At 47.9% G+C, this 26,614-nt stretch overlaps 1 protein-coding gene across 1 annotated transcript in view; it reads left to right on the top strand.

The window, feature by feature from the left end:
* The window catches only part of ADORA2B (adenosine A2b receptor), a 30,623-nt gene extending 4,807 nt beyond the window's left edge, over positions 1–25,816 (top strand). Inside the window, exon 2 of the mRNA XM_017862224.1 lies at positions 24,751–25,816. Within this exon, the coding sequence (XP_017717713.1) occupies positions 24,751–25,411 (661 nt within the window). The 3' untranslated portion in view covers positions 25,412–25,816. The remainder of the gene's footprint in view (positions 1–24,750) is intronic.
* The last annotated feature ends 798 nt before the right edge of the window (positions 25,817–26,614 follow it).

The following is a 26,614-nucleotide window of genomic DNA, read 5'->3' as shown; positions in this document are numbered from 1 at the left end:
ATCACCTGAGGTCAGAGTTCGAGACCAGCCTGGCCAACATGATGAAACACTGTCTCCACTAAAAATACAAAAATTAGCAGGGCATGGTGGCGTACACCTGTAATCCCAGCTACTCGGGAGGCTGAGGAAGGAGAATTACTTGAACCTGGGAGGTGGAGGTTGCAGTGAGCCCCAGTCTGGGTGACAAGAGCAAAACTCTGTCTCAAAAAAATAAATAAATAAATAAGCTCAGCAGGAAGATTTCTGGCTCTGGGTCGTATCCTGCAGCTTTCCCAAGAGCTCCCTCCTTGGGTTCACCCTTCTGCATCAGTGTTATCTTTCTCTTCCAGATCATTCCCATGGGAATAAGTTGGATGATGGCCCCCTAAAAAACGTATGTCCATATTTTAATTCCCAGAACCTCTGACTACACGCTTATACAGCCAAAACAAAAAACAACCAACCAAAACTCCACAAATACTGCCTTCTGTGGATCTTGAGAGAAGGAGCTTATTTGGATTATCTGGGTGGCCCCTTAATGCGATCGCACTCAGCAGATAAATCTGCAGAGAAGGCTGTGTGAAGGTGGAGGCCACAGCCAAGGAATGAAGGACGGCCACCAGAAGCTGGAAGAGGCAACAGATCCTCCCTTGGAACCTCTGGCAGGAGCGTGGCCCACACCTCGAAGTCAACCTTCTGGCCCTGCTTGTTTTAAGCTGCTAGGTTTGTGGGGCTTTGTCAGAGTAGCACCAGGAAGTACGATCAATGCCCCTTCACTTCCTCATCTATTCCTCTGCCTCCCCTCCCCTGCAAACTCCTCCACTTGTCACCAGGATGCCCCTGAATTCTCCTGTCAGGTCACCCATGCGCCATCCCTCTTCTGGCAGAATCGAGCTGTCACTTCTCGGACCTCGTTGAACATGTTCTCTGTGCAGCTCCTGGTGGGCACTGTGGGCCCCCAGCTGGACTCCTGCTCCCCTGTAACCACTCCACACAGCAGCCAGATGGATGACTTAAAACCTAAGCCACATCATACTGTTCCCCTGCTTACCGCGCTGCCAAAGCACCGAGGGTGAAATCCCCATGCTCTACCCTACCCTGAGGCTGTGCATGGTTGGCCTTCACCCCCCATTCTCACTCACCACAGGCAAGTTCTTTTCTCACCCATGGTCTTTGCACCCCCATTCCTCACTTCACCCACCTGGAGAGACTTCTCAGCCACTGCATTTGGTTTACCGCCATCTCTAGTTATCCCATTAAACCATGTCCTTACTTAGAGTCTCTCTGCGCCCAGTGCGCTAGCTTTGTGGGCAGGGGCCTTGTCTTACAGCCCAGGATGCAGCACGATGCTGGCACAGGCTAGGAAAGCACATTGTGGATGAATGCATGAGTGACTGGGTGAAAAGGGCACATGTCAGGCTACGTCATGCCCAGGGAACAGCTGGACATGTGGGAGGGGAGGGTCCGAGACAGCAGATGTACAGTGAGGGCCCAAGGGCTCTGTGAAACACCAGAAGAGCTGCTCCCACAAGTTCCAATGAATAGACCACAAGTTCCAATGAACAGAAGACAGGAAAACCGTCTTCTGAAAACATCTCTCATGGGCCTGAGGGACAAAAGGGTGGGGAGGAGTGCAGAGGTGTCCAGGGACTGCCAGGCAGCCAGCAAGGGCTGTGGGCCAGAGGCCCAGACTGAGGCCAGGGGCTGCGGATGCGCAGGACGTGACCCATGGACGCTGGCTCTTGGTCCCATGCACAGGCCTGCATCTGGGTGTTACTTTGCTGTCATTTATCCTCCATTGTTAGTACACAGTCCTCCCAACTCCACTTCCCAGGTAGCAACCTTAAAACCAGCAGGTGCTGTTTATAATCCTGTTGGGGCCTCCAACTGAGATAAGAGGCTGGTTCCCGGTGTGTTGTTCCAGGGGACATACCCATGCCTAGGCAGGGGCCAAGGTCTAGTTTGGTCAGTGAGGCCCTCAAACGTGTCTTGGAACCAGGTCAGAACTGGGGTAATTCAATCCAGAGGGTACCTGAAGGCCCTGTCCAGGCTGACAGGAGGGTAGAGTCAGCCTGACCTGGCTGGACGGTCATCAGGAGCACATGGGAACCACAAGGCAGGGGAGATGGAAGTGGACTTGGTGTGTGCTGGGGTGCTGTGGACAGGTTCCCTCTGAAGGAGGCTGGGAAGGAGGGCCAACTCAAGCCACCTTGGGCCCTGCCCTGAGACCGGAGCCTGGAGCTGCTCCCAGAGGGCAGAGGCCTCCTCTCCAGACCAGGCACAGCCTGCAACAGCTCTGCATGCCTGGAGGTGACCAGGTGCCCTGGAGCAGCACAGCCAGGGAAACGGCGCCTGGCCTCATGCCTTGGACATCTCCACTGAATTCTGAAAAGGACTGTGGCTGCCTTTGGTTGTCTGGAGAAGAGGATAAAGGAAAAAAAAGTCAACATTGTCCCACTACAGATCACCTGGCTCCTTTCTCAGTGACCATGTGCAGGGCAGGACCCAATCCCTGTGTCTCACTCTTCTCATTTGTCAGTTTGTGATCACACCATGGGTGTACCCTGGAGGTACTGATATGGGGAAGTGTCCTCAGCCACTCTGGTCATTGAGATTTTCAGTCTTATGAACGGCAGCCATTGTTCCCAAGCCGTTTCTGGGTGCCAGGCACCTTACATCCCTAATCTCCTTTGATCTTTACAACCTCCCTATGGGAGCAGATACAGTTATCTTCACACCTCACAGATAAGGAGATGGAGGTGCAGAGAATTACGTTTAGCCCAGGGTCACACGGAAGCCAGGACTGAGTCAGCCTATCTTCCCAGGAGCCCTTAACCATCATGTGAGCAGCTAGAGGGAAGGACTGCACACCCCGAGGTCACCCCCAAACACCCCCTTGATGAGGGGTCCCTTCTAGTGGTGGATGAATAAGGACACTGGCAAATTGTGATTAGATCCCTTTAATTATTACCTGGACAAAGAATACTCCAGCTAACCCATCAAATGGATGAGTGAAGAAAGCTAAGCCCCGGCCAGTGTGAATGGAATTTCACAGCATTTGCCTGACAGCTGCGAGGCCCTGTGGATCTCCTGCCACCTGCTCCTTCCTGGGATTGGGGAACTGAGGCCCAGCCTTTCCTTTTTGCCTCAGATTTATTACTGACTCCAGAATGGGGCTTTAACCATGATTATTCTACCCTAAAGTATTGACTTGATAGGCTCTTGGACTCTGAGGCTCACCAGCCAGAGACAGCACCATGGGCAGTGGGAACTCAATGGCAAATAGCGAATGTATCTTCTTGGACAGAATTGAAGTGGAGAACAGCCTGTCCCAGGCATGGGCGGGCAGGCTTCCACTCAGTCTGGGCTGAGGGGCAGTGCTTCTTCTGTAGGGTAGAGGGTTGAGCGGTGTGGTAGGTGGGAGGAGAGCGCCTGCGGAGCTGGGAGTGCAGGGTGCGCCAGAGCAGGGGGACTCCTGAGCTGGCCTGGCACCTTGGGTGCTTTGCACCTTGTGGGTGTGAGTGGGCACGAGATTCGGGCTGTGGTGGGGGACGGGCCAGGGAGCAGGCAGCTTGAGGAGGGCCTAGAGCTTGCTGAGGGGTTTGGATTTTGTCCTGAAGGTGCTGGTGAGTCCATGAAGGAGTCGCATTTATTATTTTCTATTTTTTTGAGTTAGAAATCAACCAGTGAGCATAGAAGTAAACAATCAAAAGTACAAAAGGGCCCAAAAAGGAAAGCAAGAGCCCCCCGACAGTCCCTCTGCCGGGGGCAGCCCCCAGACCATTTCTCCTGGCATTTGCCCCGAGGCGCGCTCCGGGCTGAGCCCTGGTTTTGTGCCGCCATCTTGAAGCAGAATCTGTTGACTCCCGACTGTGAGCCACGAGGCCCGTGGTTCATGCCAGCCTTCTCCCCTACGCCCCACTTTAATTTCTGTTATGTTTTGATTTTTCTCCTGTGGACATTTCGGCCTGTATTTCTGTCAGATTATATCTGCTGATTGTCAAGAAAAACGAGGAAGAGCGTGTCCCCCCATTCCTTTCCCAGGTCTGCTCCTGGTTTCTGTGAGCCGCGCTGTTACTCTGAGCGCGCTGCCTCTCATGAGGTCTTCCTTTTGAAAGGTAACTCATGCTGCTGTAAAGAAACCGACCCTGCACAGGGGGAAGCTGTGGAGATGACACCTGTCTCGGATCTCTGCTTTCCTACTTTGCCTGTCAGAGGCAGCCACTATTTCTCATGGCTTCCTCTGCACAGATTGTGTATTGAACACATTTGCATTATACTATGACTTTTATGCAGTTAAGGTTTATACCATTTACATTTTTTTTTTTTTTTTTTAAGATGGAGTCTCACTCTGTTGCCCAGGCTGGAGTGCAGTGATACGATCTCAGCTCACTGTAACCTCAGCCTCCTGGGTTCAAGCAATTTTCTGCCTCAGCCTCCTGAGTAACTGGGATTACAGGCACCCGCCACCACACCTGGCTAATTTTTTTGTATTTTTAGTAGAGATGGGGTTTCCTCATCTTGGCCAGGCTGGTCTTGAACTCCTGACCTCATGATCCACCTGCCTCGGCCTCCCAAAGTGCTGGGATTACAGAAGTGAGTCACCGCACCCAGCCTATACCATTTACATTTTATTCTATAAAAACATTTCCTGAACTTTACATAGAGAGTTTCTGGAAACTGGAAACTGAGAAAGAGCACTTACGATGGTGATTCACTTGCATCTGTCATGTTCACCCCGGGATGGAATAGTCTGAGTGGAGTAGGGAATGCAGGCTTGCCCATACGCCCATGCTTCTCGAGGAGGCGCTTCTCACGTCCAGGTCAAGTGGATCCTATTTTTATTTTATTTTATTTTATTTTATTTTATTTTATTTTATTTTTTGAGATGGATAATGCAATGCCCAGGCTGGAGTGCAACGGCACGGTCTCAGCTCACTGCAGCCTCCGATTCCCGGGTTCAAGCAGTTCTCCTGCCTCAACCTCCCGAGTAGCTGGGATTACAGGCATGTGCCACCACGCCTGGCTAATTTTTCTATTTTTAGTAGAGACGGGGTTTTACCATGTTGGCCAGGCTGGTCTCGAACTCCTGACCTCAGGTGATCCACCTGCCTCGGCCTCCCAAAGTGCTGGGATTACAGGTGTGAGCCACTGTGCCCGGCCTAGGATCCTATTTTTAGATGCTATTCATTACTCAGACATTACTCAAAATTATGTCATATTTTAGCCTGCTTCAGGCTTACCATCTGGAAATTAGCATTTCCCATCTGGAAATTAGAAAGTTAAAGGAGGAAGCATGCCTTCCCACATCCTCATGGTCAGCCAGCTGCTTAATCACCCTCATGCGGAGCTTCCTCACCCCCTTTCTACATGTGCCACATAGCTGCTAGGGCTTCCTTTACTGTGCCCTTGGAGTGGTTCCAGCATTTCCTGCATTCCGTGTTCTCTTTCTAGGATTTCATATTTGTTAGACATGGAGATAAACTTTCTGGGTTCTTATATGTAAAAAATGTTTTTTTGGCCTGGTGCAATGGCTCACACATGTAATCCCAGCCCTTTGGGAAGCTGAGGCAGGAGGATCGCTTGAGCCCAGGAGGTTGAGGCTGCAGTGAGCTGCGTTCACACCACTGCACTCCAGCCTGGGCAACAGAGTGAGAGCCTGTCTCAAAAAAAAGTTTTTATTTCTCACATATGATTGGTTGGTTGATGGCTTGTGGTTCAGAATTGTTTTCCCTCAGATGTCTGAAGGGGTTGCTGTAACACCCGGTATTGCTCACAAAGTCTGGTGCGTAATGATTCTTACTTGTAACTACTTGTAACTTGTATCTCTGCACTGGGAACCTTTGGGATCATTTGTTTTTCCTTGGTGTTCTGAAATTTCGTGAGGCTGGGTCTAAATAGTGACTCTTAGTTTTTCTCCTTCATTGAGGATGGCACTAGTAGGTGAACCTTGCCAATCTGAAGACTTAGGTCTGTCTTCAGCTCTGAAATTTTCAAAGAATACAGTTGACCCTTGAACAACTTGGGTTTGAACTGCGCGGGTCCACTTAAAATGGATTTTTTTTTTTTCAACCAAACGCAGATTGAAAATATAGTATTTGCTGGATGTGAACCCAAGTATACTGGGGGGCAACTTTTCCTGAAGTGGGCTCTTGGGGCCCACTTCAGGATTTGATGCGGATTTTGGTGTACTTGGGTGCCCAAGGACAAATCCCCTGTGTATACCAAGCGAAAACTGTATTTTCTTGATTAATTCCTTCTCTCCATTTCCTCTGTTCTTTCCTCTGGGATTGTTTTTTTCTTTCTTTTTTCTGAGATAGAGTCTCGTTCTTGTTGACCAGGCTGGAGTGCAGTGCCATGATCTGGGCTCACTGCAACCTCTGTCTCCCGGGCTCAGGCAATTCTCCTGCCTCAAGCTCCCGAGTAGCTAGGATTATAGGCATGCACCACCATGTCCGGCTATGTTTGTATTTTTAGTAGAGATGGGGTTTCACCATGTTGGCCAGGCTGGTCTTCAACTCCTGACCTCAGGTGATCCGTCCACCTTGGCCTCCCAAAGTTCTGGGACTACAGGCAAGAGCCACCACACCTGGCCGCCTCTGGGATTCTTTTTTTTTTTTTGAGACGGAGTCTTGTTCTGTCACCCAGGCTGGAGTGCAGTGGCACGATCTTGGCTCACTGCAACTTTCACCTCCCGGGTTCAAGTTATTCTTCTGCCTCAGCCTCTCGAGTACCTGGGATTACAAGCATGCACCACTACCCCCAGCTAATTTTTTATATTTTTGGTAGAGACGGGGTTTCACCATGTTGGCCAGACTGGTCTCGAACTCCTGACCTGAAGCGATCTGCCTGCCTCGGCCTCCCTAAGTGCTGGGATTACAGGTGTGAGCCACGCCTCTGGGATTCTTAATAGGCAGATGGGGGCGTCCCCTCCTTTCCTGATCGCTGTTCTCTTAGAGTTCCCAGTGCTTTCTCATTCTCTGGAAGAGTTCCTTGATTTTTTCCCTTTGTTCTTCTATTTTTTAAATAGTTTTAGCATTCATATGTTTACTTTTGATGAAGACTAAAGGATTTTAAATTGACTTTGAAAAACATTGTTTAGATTCACATGGTTGAGATTCCTCGTGTGGCAGAGTGTACCTAATCTAAACTCTTCCCCTCCCCCACCCTTTATGGCTAGGTCTCTAGCTGCAGCTTGGGGAGAGTGTGGGAGGGGGAGGGGATCAATGCCACAGCTCCCAAAGCTGGCCCATAGGCTGTCTTCCTCTCGATATCTGTTCTTTCTTTTTTTTTTTTTTTTGAAGACGGAGTCTCGCCCTGATCGCCCAGGCTGAGTGGCAGTGGCTCGGATCTCAGCTCACGTCAAGCCCGCCCCCCGGTTTGGCCATTCTCCCTGCCTCAGCCTCCCGAGTAGCTGGGACTACAGCGCCGCCACCTCGCCCGTCTAGTTTTGTATTTTTTTTAGTAGAGATGGGGGTTCACCGCGTTAGCCAGGATGGCTCGATCTCCTGACCTCGTGTCCCACCGTCCGCCTCCCAACCGGCTGGGATTACAGCTTGAGCCACCGTGCCGTCCCTCTTTATTTATTTATTATTTATGTATTTATTATTTTAAATTATTTATTTTTTCTTTTTTTTTTCCTGTTCTTTTCTTAATCCCATTCTGATCCCTGCTGTTTGCTAGACTGGAGCCTTTCATCCTGGCCATCCATGTTTCCAATTTAGGGCTCCATGGTTCATGCTGATGATCCTGTCCACCTTCTGTTTTTAGAAACTTATCAAAATCTCTGGTTTGCTGTTATCACCCTCTACTTCTGTTTTTAGGATGATTATGTGTGGTTTTTTTTGTTTGTTTTGTTTTGTTTTTTGGAGACAGAGTTTCTTTCTTACTGACTAGGCTGGAGTGCAATGGTGCAGTCTTGGCTCACTGCAACCTCTGCCTCCTGGGTTCAAGCGATTCTCTTGACTCTGCCTCCCAGGTAGCTGGGATTACGGGCACGTGCCACCACCATGCCCAGCTAATTTTTGTATTTTTGGTAGAGATGGGGTTTCACCATGCTGGTCAGGCTGGTCTCGAACTCCTGACCTCAGGTGATCCACCCACCTCGGCCTCCCAAAGTGCCGGGATTACAGGCATGAGCCACTGCACCCAGCCTGTGTGTCTTTACTGTCATTAAAATGTGATTTTGTGAGGAGAGAGAATTAGGTGGAACTTGGAATGCCAAGGTAGGATTTTAATCTGGAGTTTGATGTGGTCAGGTTTGCATTTTAAAAGTTACTGGACAGCCGAAGGAAGGAATGGATGGGACAAGATGATATAGGGTAGCCACTTGCCATCCAGATGAGAAGGAAAAAAGCATGACCAGGACAGAGGCCATGGAGGTGGCGGCAGACTCTACAGATATTGGAGACTCGTAGAACCACAGTTTCTGTACCAGAGAAGGCTGATGTTTGATGCCAGCTATGGAGTTCAGCAGTCTGGAGCAGGGGAGCCACAGGTGAAATCATGTAGGAAAGAGTCCTGAGAACCACGGATGGGCACTGGAGCCACAATCAGTGAGCGACACCTAGAAATGTGGGTAGTTAGGGCCAGGCTGAGTGGAACTGATGTGTGTGAGATCTGCAGTCGTGGAGCCGTGACGAGTCAGTGCGCGTGACTGGCAAGCGGATCTAATCGATAGCACATAGTCGTGTGCTTCTGGCTAGAAGACAGGGCACAGAGGGACAGGTTCAAGAGGACTTGGTGACTCAGTTGGATGTGGACATGAGGGAGAGGGAAGACTCCAGGATGACTCCCAGATTTCCAGTCGCCTGGGTGATGCCATCCTGAAGATGGGGGGCTTTGGGAAGGTGTTGCCTAGGTTGTGTTTAAGGTGCCTGCAGGTTGAAAGATGCAGTAGTGATCGAGTCTTGGGGAGTTTGGGGCTGCTAGTTCTTCCAGCTGGCTCTAAAGCCAACTCCTCCTGCTCTATGGGAGCCCTGCACCGTTCATTACTCCTACCTCTTCCCTTCTCCATTTAAACTTTCTCATTATTCCCCATACATTGTCCAGTCACTGGCTTGGCTTGTGACATATTTAAGAGTTGGCAGTATGTGTGTGCATGCAAATGTATGAACACGTCTCTGTGTGTGTATACTCGGGGGTGGGATTAGCTCTGAACCGATGAGCTTGTTGCCTAAAGATAAGAATCCCGCATTGAGTGTCCTGAGAGGAGAGATAGGAGAAACTGAAGAGTCAGAAAAGCTGGACTGGCTTTACTACAAAACCAGCAGGGAGACTTTGATGGGGAATGGTTAGCAGTGTTACAGAGGGATAAAATACCCCCTAAATTTGGCATTTTCAGAAATCATTTAGCAACCTAGTTTTTTAATTGCAGGGACTTTAAAAAAATTACAGAATGAGTATAGTACATATTTGTATCTGACTCATCTAACGAAGTTTGTGGTTTCAGAAATAATGAGTCATTCTGAAACAGTACATTGTTTCACAACTTTTAAGTTGCACAAGTAAAACAGTACATTACTATATCTTTCACTTACATTCACAAATTATGAATATTTTGCTACATTTGGTTTCTCTCTCACACACATACACTGGCACAATGATCACATTCCGATTTTTTTTTTTTTTTTTTTAAGACAGAATCTTGCTCTATCACCCAGGCTGGAGTGCAATGGCGCGATCTCAGCTCACTGCAACTTCCACCTCCCGGGTTCAAGCGATTCTCTTGCCTCAGCCTCCCGAGTAGCTGGGATTACAGGTGCACGCCACCATGCCTGGCTAATTTTTGTATTTTTAGTAGAGATGGAGTTTTGCCATGTTGGCCAGGCTGGTCGTGAACTCCTGACCTCAGGTGATCCACTCATCTCGGCCTTCCAAAGTGTTGGGATTCCAGGCATGAGCCACCGTGCCTGGCCACATTCAGAAATTGTAATAGGTACCACAGTCTATAGTCAGATGTTCCCAGTTATGCAATCATATCTTTATAGTTGTTCTTTTTAAAAAATCCAGGTTCTATTAAAAGGTCATGCTTGCGCCGGGCGCGGTGGCTCAAGCCTGTAATCCCAGCAATTTGGGAAGCCGAGGCGGGTGGATCACGAGGTCAGGAGATCGAGACCCTCCTGGCTAACACGGTGAAACCCTGTCTCTATTAAAATACAAAAAACTAGCCGGGCGAGGTGGCGGGCGCCTGTAGTCCCAGCTACTCGGAGGCTGAGGCGGGAGAATGGCGGGAACCCGGGAGGCGGAGCTTGCAGTGAGCCGAGATCGCGCCACTGCACTCCAGCCTGGGCGACACAGCGAAACTCCGTCTCAAAAAAAAAAAAAGGTCATGCTTGCATTTAATATGTTCCTTTAATCTGAAAGAGTTCCTCAGTGTTTTGTTTGTTTGTTTTAGTCTTTCAAGACATTAATATTTTCATCCAGGCGTGGTGGCTCACACCTGTAATGGGAGGCCGAGCAGTAGGATGATTTGAGGCCAGAAGTTCAAGACTAGCCTGGGCAACACAGCGAGGCTCCATCTCTATGAAAAATAAGAAAATTAGTCAAGTGTGGTGGCGCATGCCTGTAGTCCTAACTATTCAGGAGGCTGAGGTGGGAGGATTGGTTGAGCCCAGGAGTTCAAGGTTACAGTGAGCTATTAGATTGGTGCAAAAGTAATTGTGGTTTTGCCATTAAAAAAAAGGCACAAACTGGCCGGGCGCGGTGGCTCACGCCTGTAATCCCAGCACTTTGGGAGGCTGAGGCGGGCGATTCACGAGGTCAGGAGATCAAGACCATCCTGGCTAACACAGTGAAACCCCGTCTCTACTAAAAATACAAAAAATTAGCCGGGGTGACTGTAGTCCCAGCTACTCAGGAGGCTGAGGCAGGAGAATGGTGTGAACCTGGGAGATGGAGCTTGCAGTGAGCGGAGATTGTGCCACTGCACTCCATCCTGGGTGACAGAGTGAGACTTCATCTAAAAAAAAAAAAAAAAAGGCAAAAGTAGCTATTAGTTTTGCATCACCCTAATATAATAATGAGTGTACCACTGCACTTCAGCCTGGGCAACAGAGTGAGACCTTTTCTCGGAAAAAAAAAAAAAAAAATTAACATTGTTGAGTTCAGGTGATTTTGCCAAATGTTCCTCAAGTTGAGTTTGGTTGTTTCCTAATGGTTACATTCAGGTTAAACCTTTTTGGTGGCAATACTGTCTACATGAGTGATGTTGCATCCTCAGTCGGTCCATCAAATAAGAAGGACACAATGTCTGTGTCTCCCGTTGTTGGTATAAATCTGATCACATGGTGAAGGTTGTGTCTGCCAGGGTTCTTCACTGTAAGGGTATGTTTTCCCCATTGATGATTCTTGCCTGAATGAGTTATTACTGTCGTCTTAGTCCATTCTTAGTCCAGAATACCACAGACTGCGTAATTTATAATGAAAACAAATATATTCTCACAGTTATGAAGGCTGGGAAGCCTGATATTAAGGTGCCAGCATCTGGCGAGGGCCTTCTTGCTGCATCATCCCATGGCAGAAAGTGAGAGGGTAAGAGAGGTGAGAGAATGAGCAAGCAAGAGAGGGCTGCACTTGCGTTTATAATAGACCCACTCTCAAGATAACGAACCCACTCCCATGATAGTGACATTAATTCATTCCTGAGGCCAGGGCCCTCATGACCTGATCGCCTCTTAAAGGTCACACCTCTCAGCACTGTTGCATTGGAGATTAAGTTTCTAACACATGAACTTCAGGGGACACATTCAAATCACAGCAACCACGGTGATTAGAAAATGGTAATTTTCAGGCCGGATGCAGTGGCTCACGCCTGTAATCCCAGCACTTTGGGAGGCCAAGGCGGGTGGATCACTTAAGGTCAGGAGTTCAAGACCATCCTGCCTAACATGGTGAAACCCTGTCTCTACTAAAAATACAAAAATTAGCTGAGCATGGTGGTGGGCACCTGAAATCCCAGCTACTCAGAAGGCTGAGGCAGGAGAATTGTTCCGGGAGGCAGAGGTTGCAGTGAGCCGAGATCGCACCACTGCACTCCAGCCTGGGCAATAGAGCGAGACTGTGTCTCAAAACAAAACAAAACAAAACAAAACAAAACAAAAATTGGTAATTTTCTTTTTTTCCTCATTCCTTCCACATTTATCAGTTTGCATTCTTCTGTAAAGACAAGCTTTAGCTTCTCCTTGCCCTTCCTTATTTTATTAATGTCAGTATGGACTTACGGAATTTTATTTTCATTAAATGAGTTATAATCCATTCCTGTTATTTATTTACTTATTTTATTTTATTTTTTTAATTTTTTTGAGAGAGTTACACGCTTGTCATCCAGGCTGGAGTGCAATGGCACGATCTCAGCTCACCGCAACCTCTGCCTCCAGGGTTCAAGAGATTTTCTGGCTTCAGCCTCCTGAGTAGCTGGGAGTACAGGTGTCTGCCACCATGCCCGGCTAAGTTTTGTATTTTTAGTAGAGACAGGGTTTCACTCTGTTGGCCAGGCTGGTCTCGGACTTCTGACCTCAGGCAATCCACCCGCCTCGGCCTCCCAAAGTGCTGGGATTACAGGTCTGAGCCACCGCGCCCGGCCCCTGTTATTTATTTTGATGCCCAAGTTCAGCCAGTGACAGAGGGCCTACAAGGCCACTTCTGTTTGAGTGTTCCCATTGTTTTTGAGCACTTTCTTATATTTTGGCATGGAAAGGTATTCCAGGCTCACGTTATAGTTTCCAGTTTGAGTACTAGCCGTTTTCCAAAGAGCCTTGGTTCCTTTTAGTGGAGAATTGCATATAGAAACCAAGATTTGGGTAGATTTGCTCAGTGCTACTGGAGTATCATTTTTTCTGGGCCCTAGCAATAAACAGAGGTAGGAGGTTTTTTTCCTTAAAAAAAATAGTGAATTACAAGAACTCTTGCTTACAATAGAATGCCGTCTAATTAATGAGAAGGAATGAGTTAAGCAAATCACCATTTCGCGACTGCCATAGTAAGAACTGATTCAGGCAAGAATCATCAGTAGGTGCTAAAACTCATAGGTGAGAGTTTGATGAAGAGTAAGATACTTACAGTCCCCAGACACGTACCACAAGATACCTACTAATTAAAATGGGAAAGTTATGATGGAGAAACCTGGCAGACACCACATCAATCAAGTGCCTTCTCATGTCCTCCTCTCACTGGCAGCTTGTGTTTATGGTGGCTGATGCTTTTGACAGTTAATGTCACATCTGAGGCAGTGTTCCGTGACCCCAGCCATGGGAGGGCACTTTTGGGGCAGAGGACAGATTTTCCTGTTCTCTTTTGGTCTGGTTCCAGGCAGGAGCCCTTTGTCTCAGGGGCTGCTTATTTTATGGGAAGGAGATCAGAGTCTGGAGCCCAGCAGCTTTGGGCTGTCTCTGTGTCCCATGTGATCCATGAAAACAGTGCATGAGAATCACCAGTCCCAAAGGGGAACTGTGGGAGACCTGGTTCTAGCCCCTACCCTTACCTCAACTGGTTGAATCACTGGTGGATCACCTTGGATTGCCTCTTCTTGCCATAGGAAGCTGGTTGGGAGTGCTGCCACCTTTCTTGACCGCGACCTGCATTGCTCATCTGTTGTTCTTAGGTGACTGTGAAGGACAAATGGCATCTCTCCCAGCCACCTTCACATAAGGCAGGTGGGCTCAGCTCAGGCCCAGCCAGGTCCCCCACTGGAATTCAGACATGTCTGAACTTGGCTGGAGTAGACAAGAACCCCGCAGGAGCCAGAGCAGCCCAGGGCCAGGGCCTCCTGGGAAGACTCAGCCTAAAAGTAACCTCTGGTGACCAAACCTGGCTATCCAGTGGGCAGGCACATGCTTTCCTTTCCTCAGACTCACGTCCTGGCTACAGCTATGACTGTCTGCAGAGACAAGGTGGTTTGCTCTCAGGACACAGATGGCAGAGAAGCCTGCTTCCCGTTCCTAGACCTGAACTTTGTATAAGTAAAATCGAATAGTATCTACTTTTTTTTTCTTTTTTCTTTTTTGTATAAGAATGATTTTATTTGTTCTTTAAATGTTTGGTAGAATTAATTAGCGAAGTCATCTGGGCCTAAAGTTTTCTTTGTGGGAAGGTTTAAAATGATGAGTTTTAGGCTGGGTGCGGTGGCTCACACCTGTAATACCAGCACTTTGGGAGGCTGAGGCGGGGGGATCACCTGAGGTCAGGAGTTTAAGACCAGCCTGGCCAGCATGGTGAAACCCTGTCTCTACTAAAAATACAAAAAAATTAGCTAGGCGTGGTGGCAGGCACCTGTAATCCCAGCTACTCAGGAGGCTGAGGCAGGAGATCGCTTGAACCATGCGATGCGGGAGGTTGCAAGTGAGCTGAGATCATGAAAGACACGCCCAGTCTTTCATTCTAGTCTGGGCGAAAAAGCAAGACTCCGTCTCAAAAAAAAAAAAAAAAAAAAAAAAGGTAATTTACTTTTTAATTGTTAATAGTGCTATTTTTTTTTTTTTTTGAGACTGGCGTCCTCGCTCTGTCGCCCAGGCTGCAGTGCAGTGGCCCGATTCAGCTCATGCAAGCTCTGCCTCCCGGGTTTACGCCATTCCTCCTGGATCTTACCCTCCGAGTAGCTGGGACTACAGGCGCCCGCCACCTTTGCTGGCTAGTTTTTTTTTTTTTTTTTTGTATTTTCACCGTGTTAGCCAGGAATGGTCGTTGATCTCCTGACCTCGTGATCCGCCGCGTCTCGGCCTCCCAAAGTGCTGGGATTATAGGCTTGAGCCACCGCGCCCGGCCTCTGTTCCCTTCTTATAAACTCAGGCTTTCTCTCACCATTTGCTTGCCAGGCAGTGTTAGGTGTTTTGGATACAGCTGTGAGTCTGTTCCATGGAGGAGCTCATCCTTCAGTGGAAAGAGACAGAAAATGCAGTCGTGTGGTAGGTACACGGAAGAGGTGCTCTGGGCGGTCATGAGCTGCCCTGAGAGCTCAGGGGCAGATAAGCTACTCTGCTTCCATGTGAACTTCTGTACTGTGAATTAATTAATGCGTGGCAGGTGAGCAGGGGAAGGATGTTGGTGTAATGGAGACACTGCTTTGGTTCACCTGTGATTTTGCCTAGGCAAAGGAGATGGAATAGGGAGAGGAGAATGACCGTCTTCAGCAGGAAAGGAAAAAGCCCTTTGACTGCTCTGCCGCAGTCAGCCTTGTGGGCTCCTGGGAACAAGAAAAAACCAGTGCCTGCAGCTGGCACTCCTGTAGAAAGCCACATCCTAGCCTGTTGGGGTCTTGGCCGTGGCAGGCTACACTGCCTCCAGGCCCCACTTAGTAACAGCCCCCTGGCTCAGAACTCCTTTCTCCTTTTTTTTTTTTTTTTTTTGAGATGGAGTCTTGCTCTGTCACCCGGGCTGGAGTGCAGTGGCCGGATCTCAGCTCACCGCAAGCTCCGCCTTCCAGGTTCACTCCATTCTCCTGCCTCAGCCTCCTGAGAAGCTGGGACTACAGGCGCCAGCCACCACGCCCGGCTAATTTTTTGTATTTTTAGTAGAGACGGGGTTTCACCATGTTAGCCAGGATGGTCTTGATCTCCTGACCTCATGATCCGCCCGCCTCGGCCTAGAACTCCTTTTTCGTCTGCACTGTCTTGGCACCTGTCAGCCTTGCTCTAATTAAAGTTTGCCAGGCTTTCTATTTGACTCTTTTGATGCAGTTTTAATACTCACGGTGGCAGCCTCTCGCCCCACTGAGCTGCCTGCCTGGGTGGCCCAAAAGATTTTGTTAGTGCTCTAGTGACAACGTTTTGTAGGTTTGAGTTGTCTGCTCTAGCCCCATGTTTCACAGAAGTCCTGTTAATTATGTGCAATAAGATAACGTGAGGTTTTCTAAGAATGCATATATTGCTTTATAGCAGAACTGTATGTATTTCAGAGGAATTTAAAACTTGTGAGCTAGATAGACTATAAAGGGAAGAAACGTCCCTAAAACAAACAGGAAACACTTTTAAGAAGCGACAGTAGAACTCTGTGTGCATTTACTTAGCCATCTGCGTTTATAAAGTGCTTTGCACACATTCCGTCTTATGTTAAAAGCCTCAGCAGCAACTTGGAGGCGGGTTCTGGGGCCAGTGTTTCTGATGGGAAGCTCAGGCTTCATCCAGCCTGTGGCTGGACTGGCCAGGCTCAATGTCATTCCCCAGGTAGCTGCCCTTGATCTATACTAGGAGCACCTTGAGAACTAGGAATTGATTTCTAAGCCTGGTTTGAGCTGAGGGCCACAGAGCCAGCAGGAGGAGACCCTGCTCCAGAAATAGGCCAGCGCTTGTTATGCAGGCCTTGGCGGTTCCCCGTTTCCTTATGTAACCTCAGTGTTCACGCTGTTTCCTTTTGTTGATTCCCTCCATGTGACTGTTTTTCTATCAATCTCCTTAGCTAATGAACTCCTTATAAGACGAATGGATGGATCAGAGCACAGCTTCGTACACAGTGGTGGGGCATAGTCATTTCCCGGAGTGTGGACTTTCCCAGAACCCCCGTTTTGTGTGGGTCTGCAAAGGCTGGGATTGTTTCTGCCTTGTTTAGAATAATAAAGGTGCCTGTGTTTCCTGTATTCACTTTTCAGTCGCCTGTTATCCACTCTCCTACACTTGGGGCGGCTGTCCTGCTTCCCTGGCCTCACTGCAATGCTCAGTGACCTCTGCAGCAGAGCAGTGACTGCCACGGGCTGGTGAACGGAAGGACGTGGCCCATGCTCTTCAGGAATGTTTTGGGAAGATGGACATGCGCATGCAGACCTGAGGGTGTTTGGAGTGCAGGGAGGGAGGCAGAGTCTGCAGCAAGGGGTGGGGCCGGGGAGGGAGAGAGGCCTGGGGAGAGGACAGAGGCCCAGCAGGAAGTGGGAAAGGAGAGGACATGGCAGGATGGCAGGCAGTTACCAGAGCCCTCCTGAGATGCCAGAGTCCCCAGGCGTTCCTTCCAGTGTCCTGCCCAGTGCGGGGACACCTGCTTGCCTTTTTTTTTTTTTTTTTTTTTTTTTGAGATGGAGTCTTGCTCTGTCGCCCAGGCTGGAGTGCCATGGTGCAATCTCAGTTCACTGCAACCCCTGCCTCCTGGGTTCAAGTAATTCTCCTGCTTCAGCCTCATGAGTAGCTGTGATCACAGGCATGCGCCAGCACACTCGGCTAATTTTTGTATTTTTAGTGGAGACGGGGCTTCACCACGTTGGCCAGGCTGGTCTCGAACTACTGACTTCAGGTGATCCACCTACCTCGGCCTCCCAAAGTGCTGGCCAACACACCCGGCCAAAGGGACAGATTATTAAAGAAGGTAAGAATGGGAGGAGGTGGAGGATGCAGGGTCCAGTGCACGTGGGGAAGGACACTTCCTCAGCTGTACCACTGCACTCCAGCCTGGGAGTGCAGAGCGAGATTCTGTCTCAAAAAAATATATAAAAAAAATGTTTTTAATGATACTACAAAGGACATAGATGAAGAGATACAGAAGGTGAGGTGTGAGGAGGAGCGTGGCGTTTCCATGCCCTCCTTGGGTGCACCACCCTTCAGGAACCTCCATGTGTTTGGCTGTCCTGAAGCTCTCCGTACCATTTCCTCGTAGCCCTTTTTTGGATTCTTCATTGGATAGACATGACTCAAGCATGGACAACCAGGTGGAAATGTGAGTGGATGAAAAGGGCATGATCTCAGACTGACAGGCTGAATGGGGAAACTCAGCAAAACCTATCTGTTCTGATGCTTCTTGGCCTGTGCGGCTTCTTCTAGGGGAGGGGCAGGACCCCCTCTGAAATGCGGGTCTTATGAGTCACAATCAAACAAGGTAGGTCAGAGAATTTCTTTATGGACAGCTCCAAGACAGAAAGACAGAGGAAGATATATTTTTAGTTATCATGGCCTGTCTGGGGAGAAGTAACAAGGGCTATGGGAGTTATGTGCCAGGAACTGCGGACCAAAGCCAACACAGCTGACCCTTGAACGGCACAGGTTTGAACTACACAGGTCCACTTGTACTGGATTTTTTCAACCAAACGTGACTGAAAATGCAGTATTCCTGGGATGTGAAACCCACGTATACGGAGGGCTGCTAACTGCGGAACCTAAGTATGTGAGGACTTTGGCATACGTGGGGGTCCTGCAACCAACCCCGTGTGTACATACTTCGAGGTGACTGTACACACATACTGTAACATCGCAGAGAACACTCCGCTTCCTACAGAGGTTGTGCTGAGGGGTCTGGTTATGTCCTCCAGCACGCCTCTTTTTGCTGTCCTTGAGGACTGCCTCCCAGGAGGGTGGCAGAAACCCCTTCCTTCAAGTCTTCAAGCCGCTGACTTACGGCTGTGTGGTCAGGCGGAGGAGGGAGCTGGAATTTGTGAGATGAACATGGAAGAGCTGTAGATTGCTATGCAGGAAAACGGCCGTTTGGGGCGAAATTGGAATCAGATTAGATGAGGTCTGTGTCCTGACTGCAGTTTAGCAGCAGCAGGCACATGAGGTAGCCCTTCTGAGCCTTGTGGCTTCCACATCTGTAAACTGAAGATAGCAGCTCTCACCTTAGGAGGCGTAGTTTGATGAGATGTGAGAGGTCCACAGCCCAGATCTGCTCAAAGAGCGGGTGTGTAGGCGGTGGTAGCCGTGCCAGCCGTCCGGACACCTGGGGGAGGGTCTGCAGGCATCTGTCAACAAAACTTGGGGTTTGGTCATGTGGTTCCTCCCCTACCTCAACTGATGACTTTCTCCATCCTTCTCTGAGGTAACAGCAGTTCTTGAAGGAGATTCTGGCCCATCTTCTCACGACTCAACTGTCCCACTCCGTGTACTGGTGCTGTTCTTGTCCTTCCTTCCACTACAGCTGAGGAAGTGTCTTCCCCACGTGCCCTGGACCCTGCATCCTTCACCTCCTCCCATTCTTATCTCCTTTAATCATCTGTCCCTTTGGCCAGGCACAGTGGCTCACGCCTGTAATCCCAGCACTTTGGTAGGCTGAGGCGGGCGGATCACGAGGTCAGGAGATAGAGACCATCCTGGACAATTCTCTCTCGCTGTCTCTGATAAAAATACAAAAAAAAAAAAAAAAAAAAGAAAAAAAAAAACATTTGCCAGGCGTGAGTGGCGGGCGCCTGTAGTCCCAGCTACCAGGAGGCTGAGGCAGGAGAATCGCGCTTGAACCCAGGAGCGGAGGTTGCAGTGAGCCAGAGACACGCCATTGCACTGCAGCTCTGGCGACAGTGCAAGACTCCATCTCAAAAAAAAAAAATAATAATTAAAAATAAAATAAAATAATGATAATAATCTGTCCCTTTTCCCTGCATCTTCACTACTGATCATTTTCAGCAGTACGAGCACATCCACCATTCTCTTGATCTTTATCCCACTCTTCCTTTAATCCTCTCTTTCAGGAAATGCAAACGCATAAGGGGAAAACCCTAAGGAATCATCCTCCAGTCTTCATCTTCCTGCACCCATTGATCTTCAAGACCTGTTGGTTTTGCCTCCATAGCGTATATCCATTTCCATCATATTTGCCGTCACCCTGGCCCAAGCCGACGTTTTCTCGAGCCAACTACCGAAATAGTTTCCTAGCTGATCTCTCTGCTTTTCTTCTGGCTCCCCTAAAATTCAGTCTCCGTACTCTGGCCAGGTGACCTTTTTACAACATAAATCAGTACCATCCCTGCTTAAGGCTTCCATGGGTCCTGGTGTCTATGAACTGGCCCCTGCCTCATCTTGGGCTCATTTTCCTGCATGAAAGCCTTATTAGTGCATGCTGTTCTCTCTGCCTGGAATGTTCTGCTTTTCAAATTTCTCACTCCTCAACCTTTAGCTTTCTGCCTGAAAGGCCTTCCTGACATCCTGTATCCAAGGCCTCCATTTTTCTCTTATCAGCGCATCCAATTCTTTTTGGTATGGCAGAACCCATCCCAATTCATAGTTTCAGATTTATATGTTTACTTATTTTATGTCTTTCCCATTAGCTTATGTTCCACGAGGGCAGTGATTGTGTTTCCAGTGCCTGGCAGAATGTGTGGTACAAACGAAAAACTCTTCGAATGAACTAATGAACCAATAGGGAAGAGAGTGGTGGTGATGGAGGTTCACAGAGAAGGCAGTGACCAGCTGCCCCACTGATTGAATTAGCTGCTTTTACCTTATCCAAGACAAGGCATGACAGTTTTGCACATGTGTAGGATCCAGCAGTTATGAGAAGTTCAGATGGGGTGGATTCCAGTTGTTGTTCTGAACGCTCGTGGGAAGCCACTCCCATGAATGAGCCTCTATGTACAGGGTACGCCAAATATAATATTGCTTTGGAAAAAAAAAGAGGCAGCATGACATAGTGCAAGGAACACAGACCTGTGAGTACTGATTTAGCTTCTGGTCTTTGGTTTGTGTATTAGCTTTGTTTTTCTTTTCTTTGTTTTCTTTTCTTATTTGTGAAATAAGAGAGCTTGGACTAGAAAGATAAAAGTCCTCTCCAGTTTGGCTGCGTTAAAAGAGTACCTCACAGTGTTATCAGCAATCAAAACATTTAATTATCTTTTGAAACCAGAATACGGAGCCATGATGGTTCTAGGGTTAGTCAGGTGGTTCAAAGGTGTCATCAAGGATCCAAGCTCTATTGTTGTCTTCTGCTTTGCCATCAGCTTTGTCTCCAGGCTTGTCCCTCATGGTCACAGTGTGGCTGCTGCAGCTCTAGGCATCACACCCTTCCACAAGAGCATCAAAAGCAGAAAAGGATGGGCATGGGGCAGAGCCCTCCTCGTGGGTCCCTCTCTCTTCATCAGGAAGTAAAATCTTTCCTGGAGGTCCCCTAGCAGATGTCCTTGTATGTCTCATTGGCCAGAACCACTTCATGGATCTGCTAGACCAATCGTGAGAATGGAAGTGCCATCATTTCCTTATCCCAGATATAAGTTCATCCCCCAGAGCTGATCTGTTACCCGCTGTACTCGATACAGCTTAGTCCTGTGAACAAAGGAGGAGTAAGGGCAGGCTGCTGCATGGGCTGCCTCATGGACCTGAAGTTCTGTGATTCTTAGTGCTCCGCCTTTGGGAGGCTTCCTTGTTATGCTGCAGGGACTAATTGTGTTGTTCACACCTCCAGTGAGGCAATGGCAAAGAACAACTTTTTTCAAGGAAGAAATTTACATTCCTGAATGAGGTGGGAAACAGATGGATTCACTGGCCAAGACAATTTCAGTGAAAAAACTGAGCCCAGCAGGTCCTCTGTAGTACAGGGGCCCATGATTGAGCTGCCTGTTGCTAAGAGGGAGTAGAAAAGATTAGAGATCATTGTAAATTATGAGGCAAGACCTCAATTAACTTCCTCAGCAAACTACTGGTTCTTCTGCCTGTCCAGGCTGCAACTTCAAGTATTCCTAGTAAGTGGAGTCTTTCTTTAAAGCTGCTTAATAAAGTCAGATAATAAATGATGAATGTATTTGTAATGGCCATTTTTTTTTTTTTTTTTTTTTTTTTGAGATGGAGTCTTACTCTGTCGCCCAGGTTGGAGTGCAATGTTGCGATCTCGGCTCACCGCATCCTCTGCCTCCCAGGTTCAGGCAATTCTCCTGCCTCAGCTACCTGAGTAGCTGGGATTACAGGTGCCCACCACCATGCCTAGCTAATTTTTGTATTTTTAGGAGAGACGTGGTTTCACCATGTTGGCCAGGCTGGTCTCAAATGCCTGACCTCAAGTGATGCACCCACTTCGGCCTCCTGAAGTACTGGGATTACAGGCATGAGCCACCATGCCTGGCCTGTAATGGCCATATTAAGAACATACTATGTGCCAGGCACTGTGCTAGGTCCTCAGGATACCAATACAAAGGGACAAGGTCCCAGTCCTTAAGAGGTTGACATTCCAGTTGAAGGACACCACAGGTATCAGATAAGCCAGCTCTATGACAAGTGAGTTATGGGGCAGGAGAATGGGAGTGGCCACCTCTACCTAAGAGGTGACCAAGAAAGGAAGTGGGCCGGGCGCGGTGGCTCAAGCCTGTAATCCCAGCACTTTGGGAGGCCGAGACGGGCGGATCACGAGGTCAGGAGATCGAGACCATCCTGGCTAACACGGTGAAACCCCGTCTCTACTAAAAAAAAAACTACAAAAAACTAGCCGGGCGAGGTGGCGGGCGCCTGTAGTCCCAGCTACCCGGGAGGCTGAGGCAGGAGAATGGCGGGAACCCGGGAGGCGGAGCTTGCAGTGAGCTGAGATCTGGCCACAGCACTCCAGCCTGGGTGACAGAGCAAGACTCCATCTCAAAAAAAAAAAAAAAAAAAAAAAAAAAAAAAAAAAAAAAAAAAAAGAAAGGAAGTGACCTTATAAGAGCAACACATGCTTTGTCTGATGTTGAGAATAGCATGAGCCAGAGGGAGCCATTGGTCAACAATGGCAGACACTGGACGTGTGGAGCTGAGGCTGGAGGGCTCTGTGGCCATGCTGGGAAGTGTACGTCTTACACTGCAGGTAAAGGAAATAAATAGGCAAGTCTTCAGGTAATGTCAGTCAAATTATTTCCCAGTTTTTTCCCAGAGATTACAGAGGATTTTTATTTCATTTACTTAATACATTATGTTCATTTATACATTACATATGTATTATGGACCAGTTGTTAACAAAATTTATACCTTTGCTATAAACTATGGATAGACTAGTTTATAGCAAAATATCTAAAAAGTATATTAGGTATATTGCTCTTATAAGGTCACTTCCTTTCTTGGTCACCTGTTAGGCAGAGGTGGCTGCTCTCATTCTCACTTGTCATAGAGCCTGCTTATCTGATACATGTCCTATCCCTCAACTGGATACTGGTCAACCTCTTAAGGACTAGGACCTTGTCCCTTTGTACTGGTATCCCCAACAGTGGTTTCTAGCATCTTTTTGTTGTTTGTTTTTTTGAGACTAGGTCTTGCTGTGTTACCCAGGCTGGAGTGCAGTGACACAATCACAGCTCACTGCACCCTCAACCTCCTGGGCACAAGTGATCCTGACTCTCCCACTTCATTCTCCCGAGTAGCTGGAACCACAGATATACACCACCCTGCCTGGCTAAGTTTTGTATTTTTTTGTAGAGATGGAGTTTCACCATGTTGCCCAGGCTGGTCTCAAACTCCTGATCTAATGGCTTAAAGAGGACCAAAAATTTTTAATATTTGCTATTTCCCAAATATTTCTCAGTAGACAGGGGCATTGCCAGACTCTTGTTTTCCAGCAGTCTGCAGAGGTATTCAGAAATGATTCTGCCCATAGTCCTAGGTAAATCTCTTGTGGTGTTTGTGGGAAGCCAGAAAGATCCTTGCTTGGAGCCACAGGTGGTGCTGACTCCAGTGCTTACTGCCTCAGGCCTTTGTTCAAGTGTCACCTTATCCATGATGTTGGCCTCTTTAAAACTGCAGCCCTGCCCATCCTGATCTTTCTGTTTTTTCATTTTTCATACCACACACATCTCCATACTGTTTACTAACTTGTATTTGTTTATTATTATGTTTACCCCCGCTAGACTCTTGAGTCTTAAAATTTAGTAGGAATCTCTGTGTGCTCTGTTCACTGGTGTATCTCAAGCACCTAGAACAGGGTTCCTCAACCCCTGGGCCACAGACTAGTACTGGTCCGTGGCCTGTTAGGAACTGGGCCACACGGCAGAAGGTGAGCAGGCAGGCAAGCATTACCGCCTGAGCTCTGCCTCCTGTCAGATCGGCAGCATTCGATTCTCACAGGAGCTGAACCATATTGTGAACTGGGCATGCAGGGGATCTCGGTTGTGTGCTCCTTATGAGAATCTAATGCATCACCCCCACCCCTGGTCTGTGGAAACACTGTCTTCCATGAAACTGGTCCCCGGTGCCAGAAAGGTTGGGGACTGCTGACCTAGAACAATACCTTATGGAAGACCTAGACTCAGAGGGTGGTACCTGGGTAATTAGGAAGTATAGAAAGTCGATCGGTTCTTGGAAGCTGTGACTTGAAGCAAAATGATGCACTGTATAACAAAGCCAGTTTTACCACAGTTGATACTGTCAAAAGAAAAACTTCGGCCGAATTCAATTTAAAAGAGCTTAATTGAGCAAAGAATGATTCACAGATTGTGCAGCCTGCTGAGCCAGGGTAGGCTCAGAGACTCCAGTGCAGTCATGTGGTGGAAGATAATTGATGGACAGGAAAAAGAAAGCGATGGACAGAAAAAGGAAAAGTGACATACAGAAAATGGAAGTGAGGTACAGAAACAGCTGGATTGGTTATAGCTCGGCATTTACCCTATTTGAACACGGTTCGAACAGTTGGCCAAATCTGATTGGTCAAAAATTGGGGACTGGCATGAGTGCAGGCTAGTCTGTTTACACCCCCACTTGTTAGAGTCCACGATGTACAGAGAAACCTTTAGGCTGAATTTAAAATATGTAAGGAGGCAGCTTTAGGCCAAACTTGACAACACAAACAAGAGTTAACTTCCTATGACATATACTTTAGGTCACAGTTTGCGAGAACCTACTGAGGACGTTAAGTGAGGACTTACAGTACCCCCTTAAGGTTTCTCCACCTCTTGTCATTGGCCATCCTCTGTCACTAAACAGAAAGGAGTTACTAAGTCAAGAATGAAGATCTCATTGAGTTTGCTAGAGCAAAGCTGCTCATCCCTGCTTGCATGTCTTTAGTGTTGAGGGTAAAGGCCATAGTGCCCTGGAAGGTGAACTTCAGAGGTTGTTAAACGGTCATGGAAATAAAGAGGAGGTGGGGTCTTGGATTGTGGTTGCAGAGCACTATAAACTGACCATAACCAGATGGTGTTCTTTTAAACAGGTATAAAAGTTTGGTCACTGGGACCCGAGCAAGAGGGGTCATTGCTGTCCTCTGGGTCCTTGCCTTTGGCATCGGATTGACTCCATTCCTGGGGTGGAACAGTAAAGACAGTGCCACCAACTGCACAGAACCCTGGGATGGAACCACAAATGAAAGCTGCTGCCTCGTGAAGTGTCTCTTTGAGAATGTGGTCCCCATGAGCTACATGGTGTATTTCAATTTCTTTGGGTGTGTTCTGCCCCCACTGCTTATAATGCTGGTGATCTACGTCAAGATCTTCATGGTGGCCTGCAGGCAGCTTCAGCGCACTGAGCTGATGGACCACTCGAGGACTACCCTCCAGCGGGAGATCCATGCAGCAAAGTCACTGGCCATGATTGTGGGGATTTTTGCCCTGTGCTGGCTACCAGTGCATGCTGTTAACTGTGTCACTCTTTTCCAGCCTGCTCAGGGTAAAAATAAGCCCAAGTGGGCAATGAACATGGCCATTCTTCTGTCACATGCCAATTCAGTTGTCAATCCCATTGTCTATGCTTACCGGAACCGAGACTTCCGCTCTACTTTTCGCAAAATTATCTCCAGGTATCTTCTCTGCCAAGCAGATGTCAAGAGTGGGAATGGTCAGGCTGGGGTACAGCCTGCTCTCAGTGTGGGCCTATGATGTAGGCTCTCACCTCTTCCGGGAGAAGATACAAATCCACAGGAAACAAAGACATGGCTGGCTTATTCTCATTGTGAAAGATAGTTACACCTCACAAGGACATGGACTGCCTTTCTTGAGCACTTCTCTGGCGCCACCACGTATCTAGCTAATATGTATGTGTCACTAGTAGGCTCCAAGGGTTGACAAATATATTTATGATCTATTCAGCTGCTTTTACTGTGTGGATGATGCTGACAGCTTGAATGGATTCTAAGAGACTCTTTTGTTTTTAAAAGTCTGCCTTGTTTATGGTAGAAAATTACTGAAACTACTTTACTGTGAAACACTGTGAACTATTATAATGCAAATATTTTTTAACTTAGAGGCAATGGAAAAATAAAAGTTGGCTGTACTAAAAAGGTATACTTGTTCCTAGGAAGGTGATCTCAAAAATTAAAAGTATAATTATTCAGCTGGGCACGGTGGCTCACACCTGTAATCCCAGCACTTTGGGAGGCCAAGGAGGGCAGATCATGAGGTCAGGAGTTCAAAACCAGCCTGTCCAATATGGTGCAACCCCATCCCTACTAAAAAATACAAAAATTAGCCAGGTATGGTGGCACGTGCCTGTAGTCCCAGCTACTTGGGAGGCTGAGGCAGGAGAATCACGTGAATCTGGGAGGTGGAGGCCGCAGTGAGCCCAGATTGCATCATTGCACTCCAGCCTGGGTGACAGAGTAAGACTCCATCTCAAAAAAAAAAAAAAAGCGTAATTATTCAATCAAGAAACTGCTGTATTAATCTAGGGAAATGATATTCTCATAAGTCAAATTTTCATCACATAATTTTAAGCTCCATTCCTTCCCATATACAGAAAACTACCCATGGGGAAGAAACTGGTGAAATGGGATCCCTCCTCTACCAAATTCTGCCTTCTAGAGCTAGGTAGGGAATTTTGCTTCTCTCCAAAGTTGAAGTTTTGTTAAGTTCTTGGAACCCAAAGTGTGAAAATTTTACTAAGTAAAATAATTTAACTGTGTGTATACAAAAAATTAGCCGGGCGTGGTGGCGGGCGCCTGTAGTCCCAGCTACTCGGGAGGCTGAGGCAGGAGAATGGCGTGAACCTGGGAGGCGGAGCTTGCAGTGAGCTGAGATCATGCCACTGTACTCCAGCCTGGGTAGCAGAATAAGACTCCGTCTTAAAAAAAAAAAAAGGCTAAA

Source organism: Rhinopithecus bieti, unplaced genomic scaffold (assembly GCF_001698545.2).
Source record: "Rhinopithecus bieti isolate Rb0 unplaced genomic scaffold, ASM169854v2 scaffold_63942, whole genome shotgun sequence".
Lineage (NCBI taxonomy): Eukaryota > Metazoa > Chordata > Mammalia > Primates > Cercopithecidae > Rhinopithecus > Rhinopithecus bieti.
The sequence above is the reverse complement of the archived record's forward strand: the minus strand, read 5'-3'. Positions and strand labels throughout refer to the sequence as shown.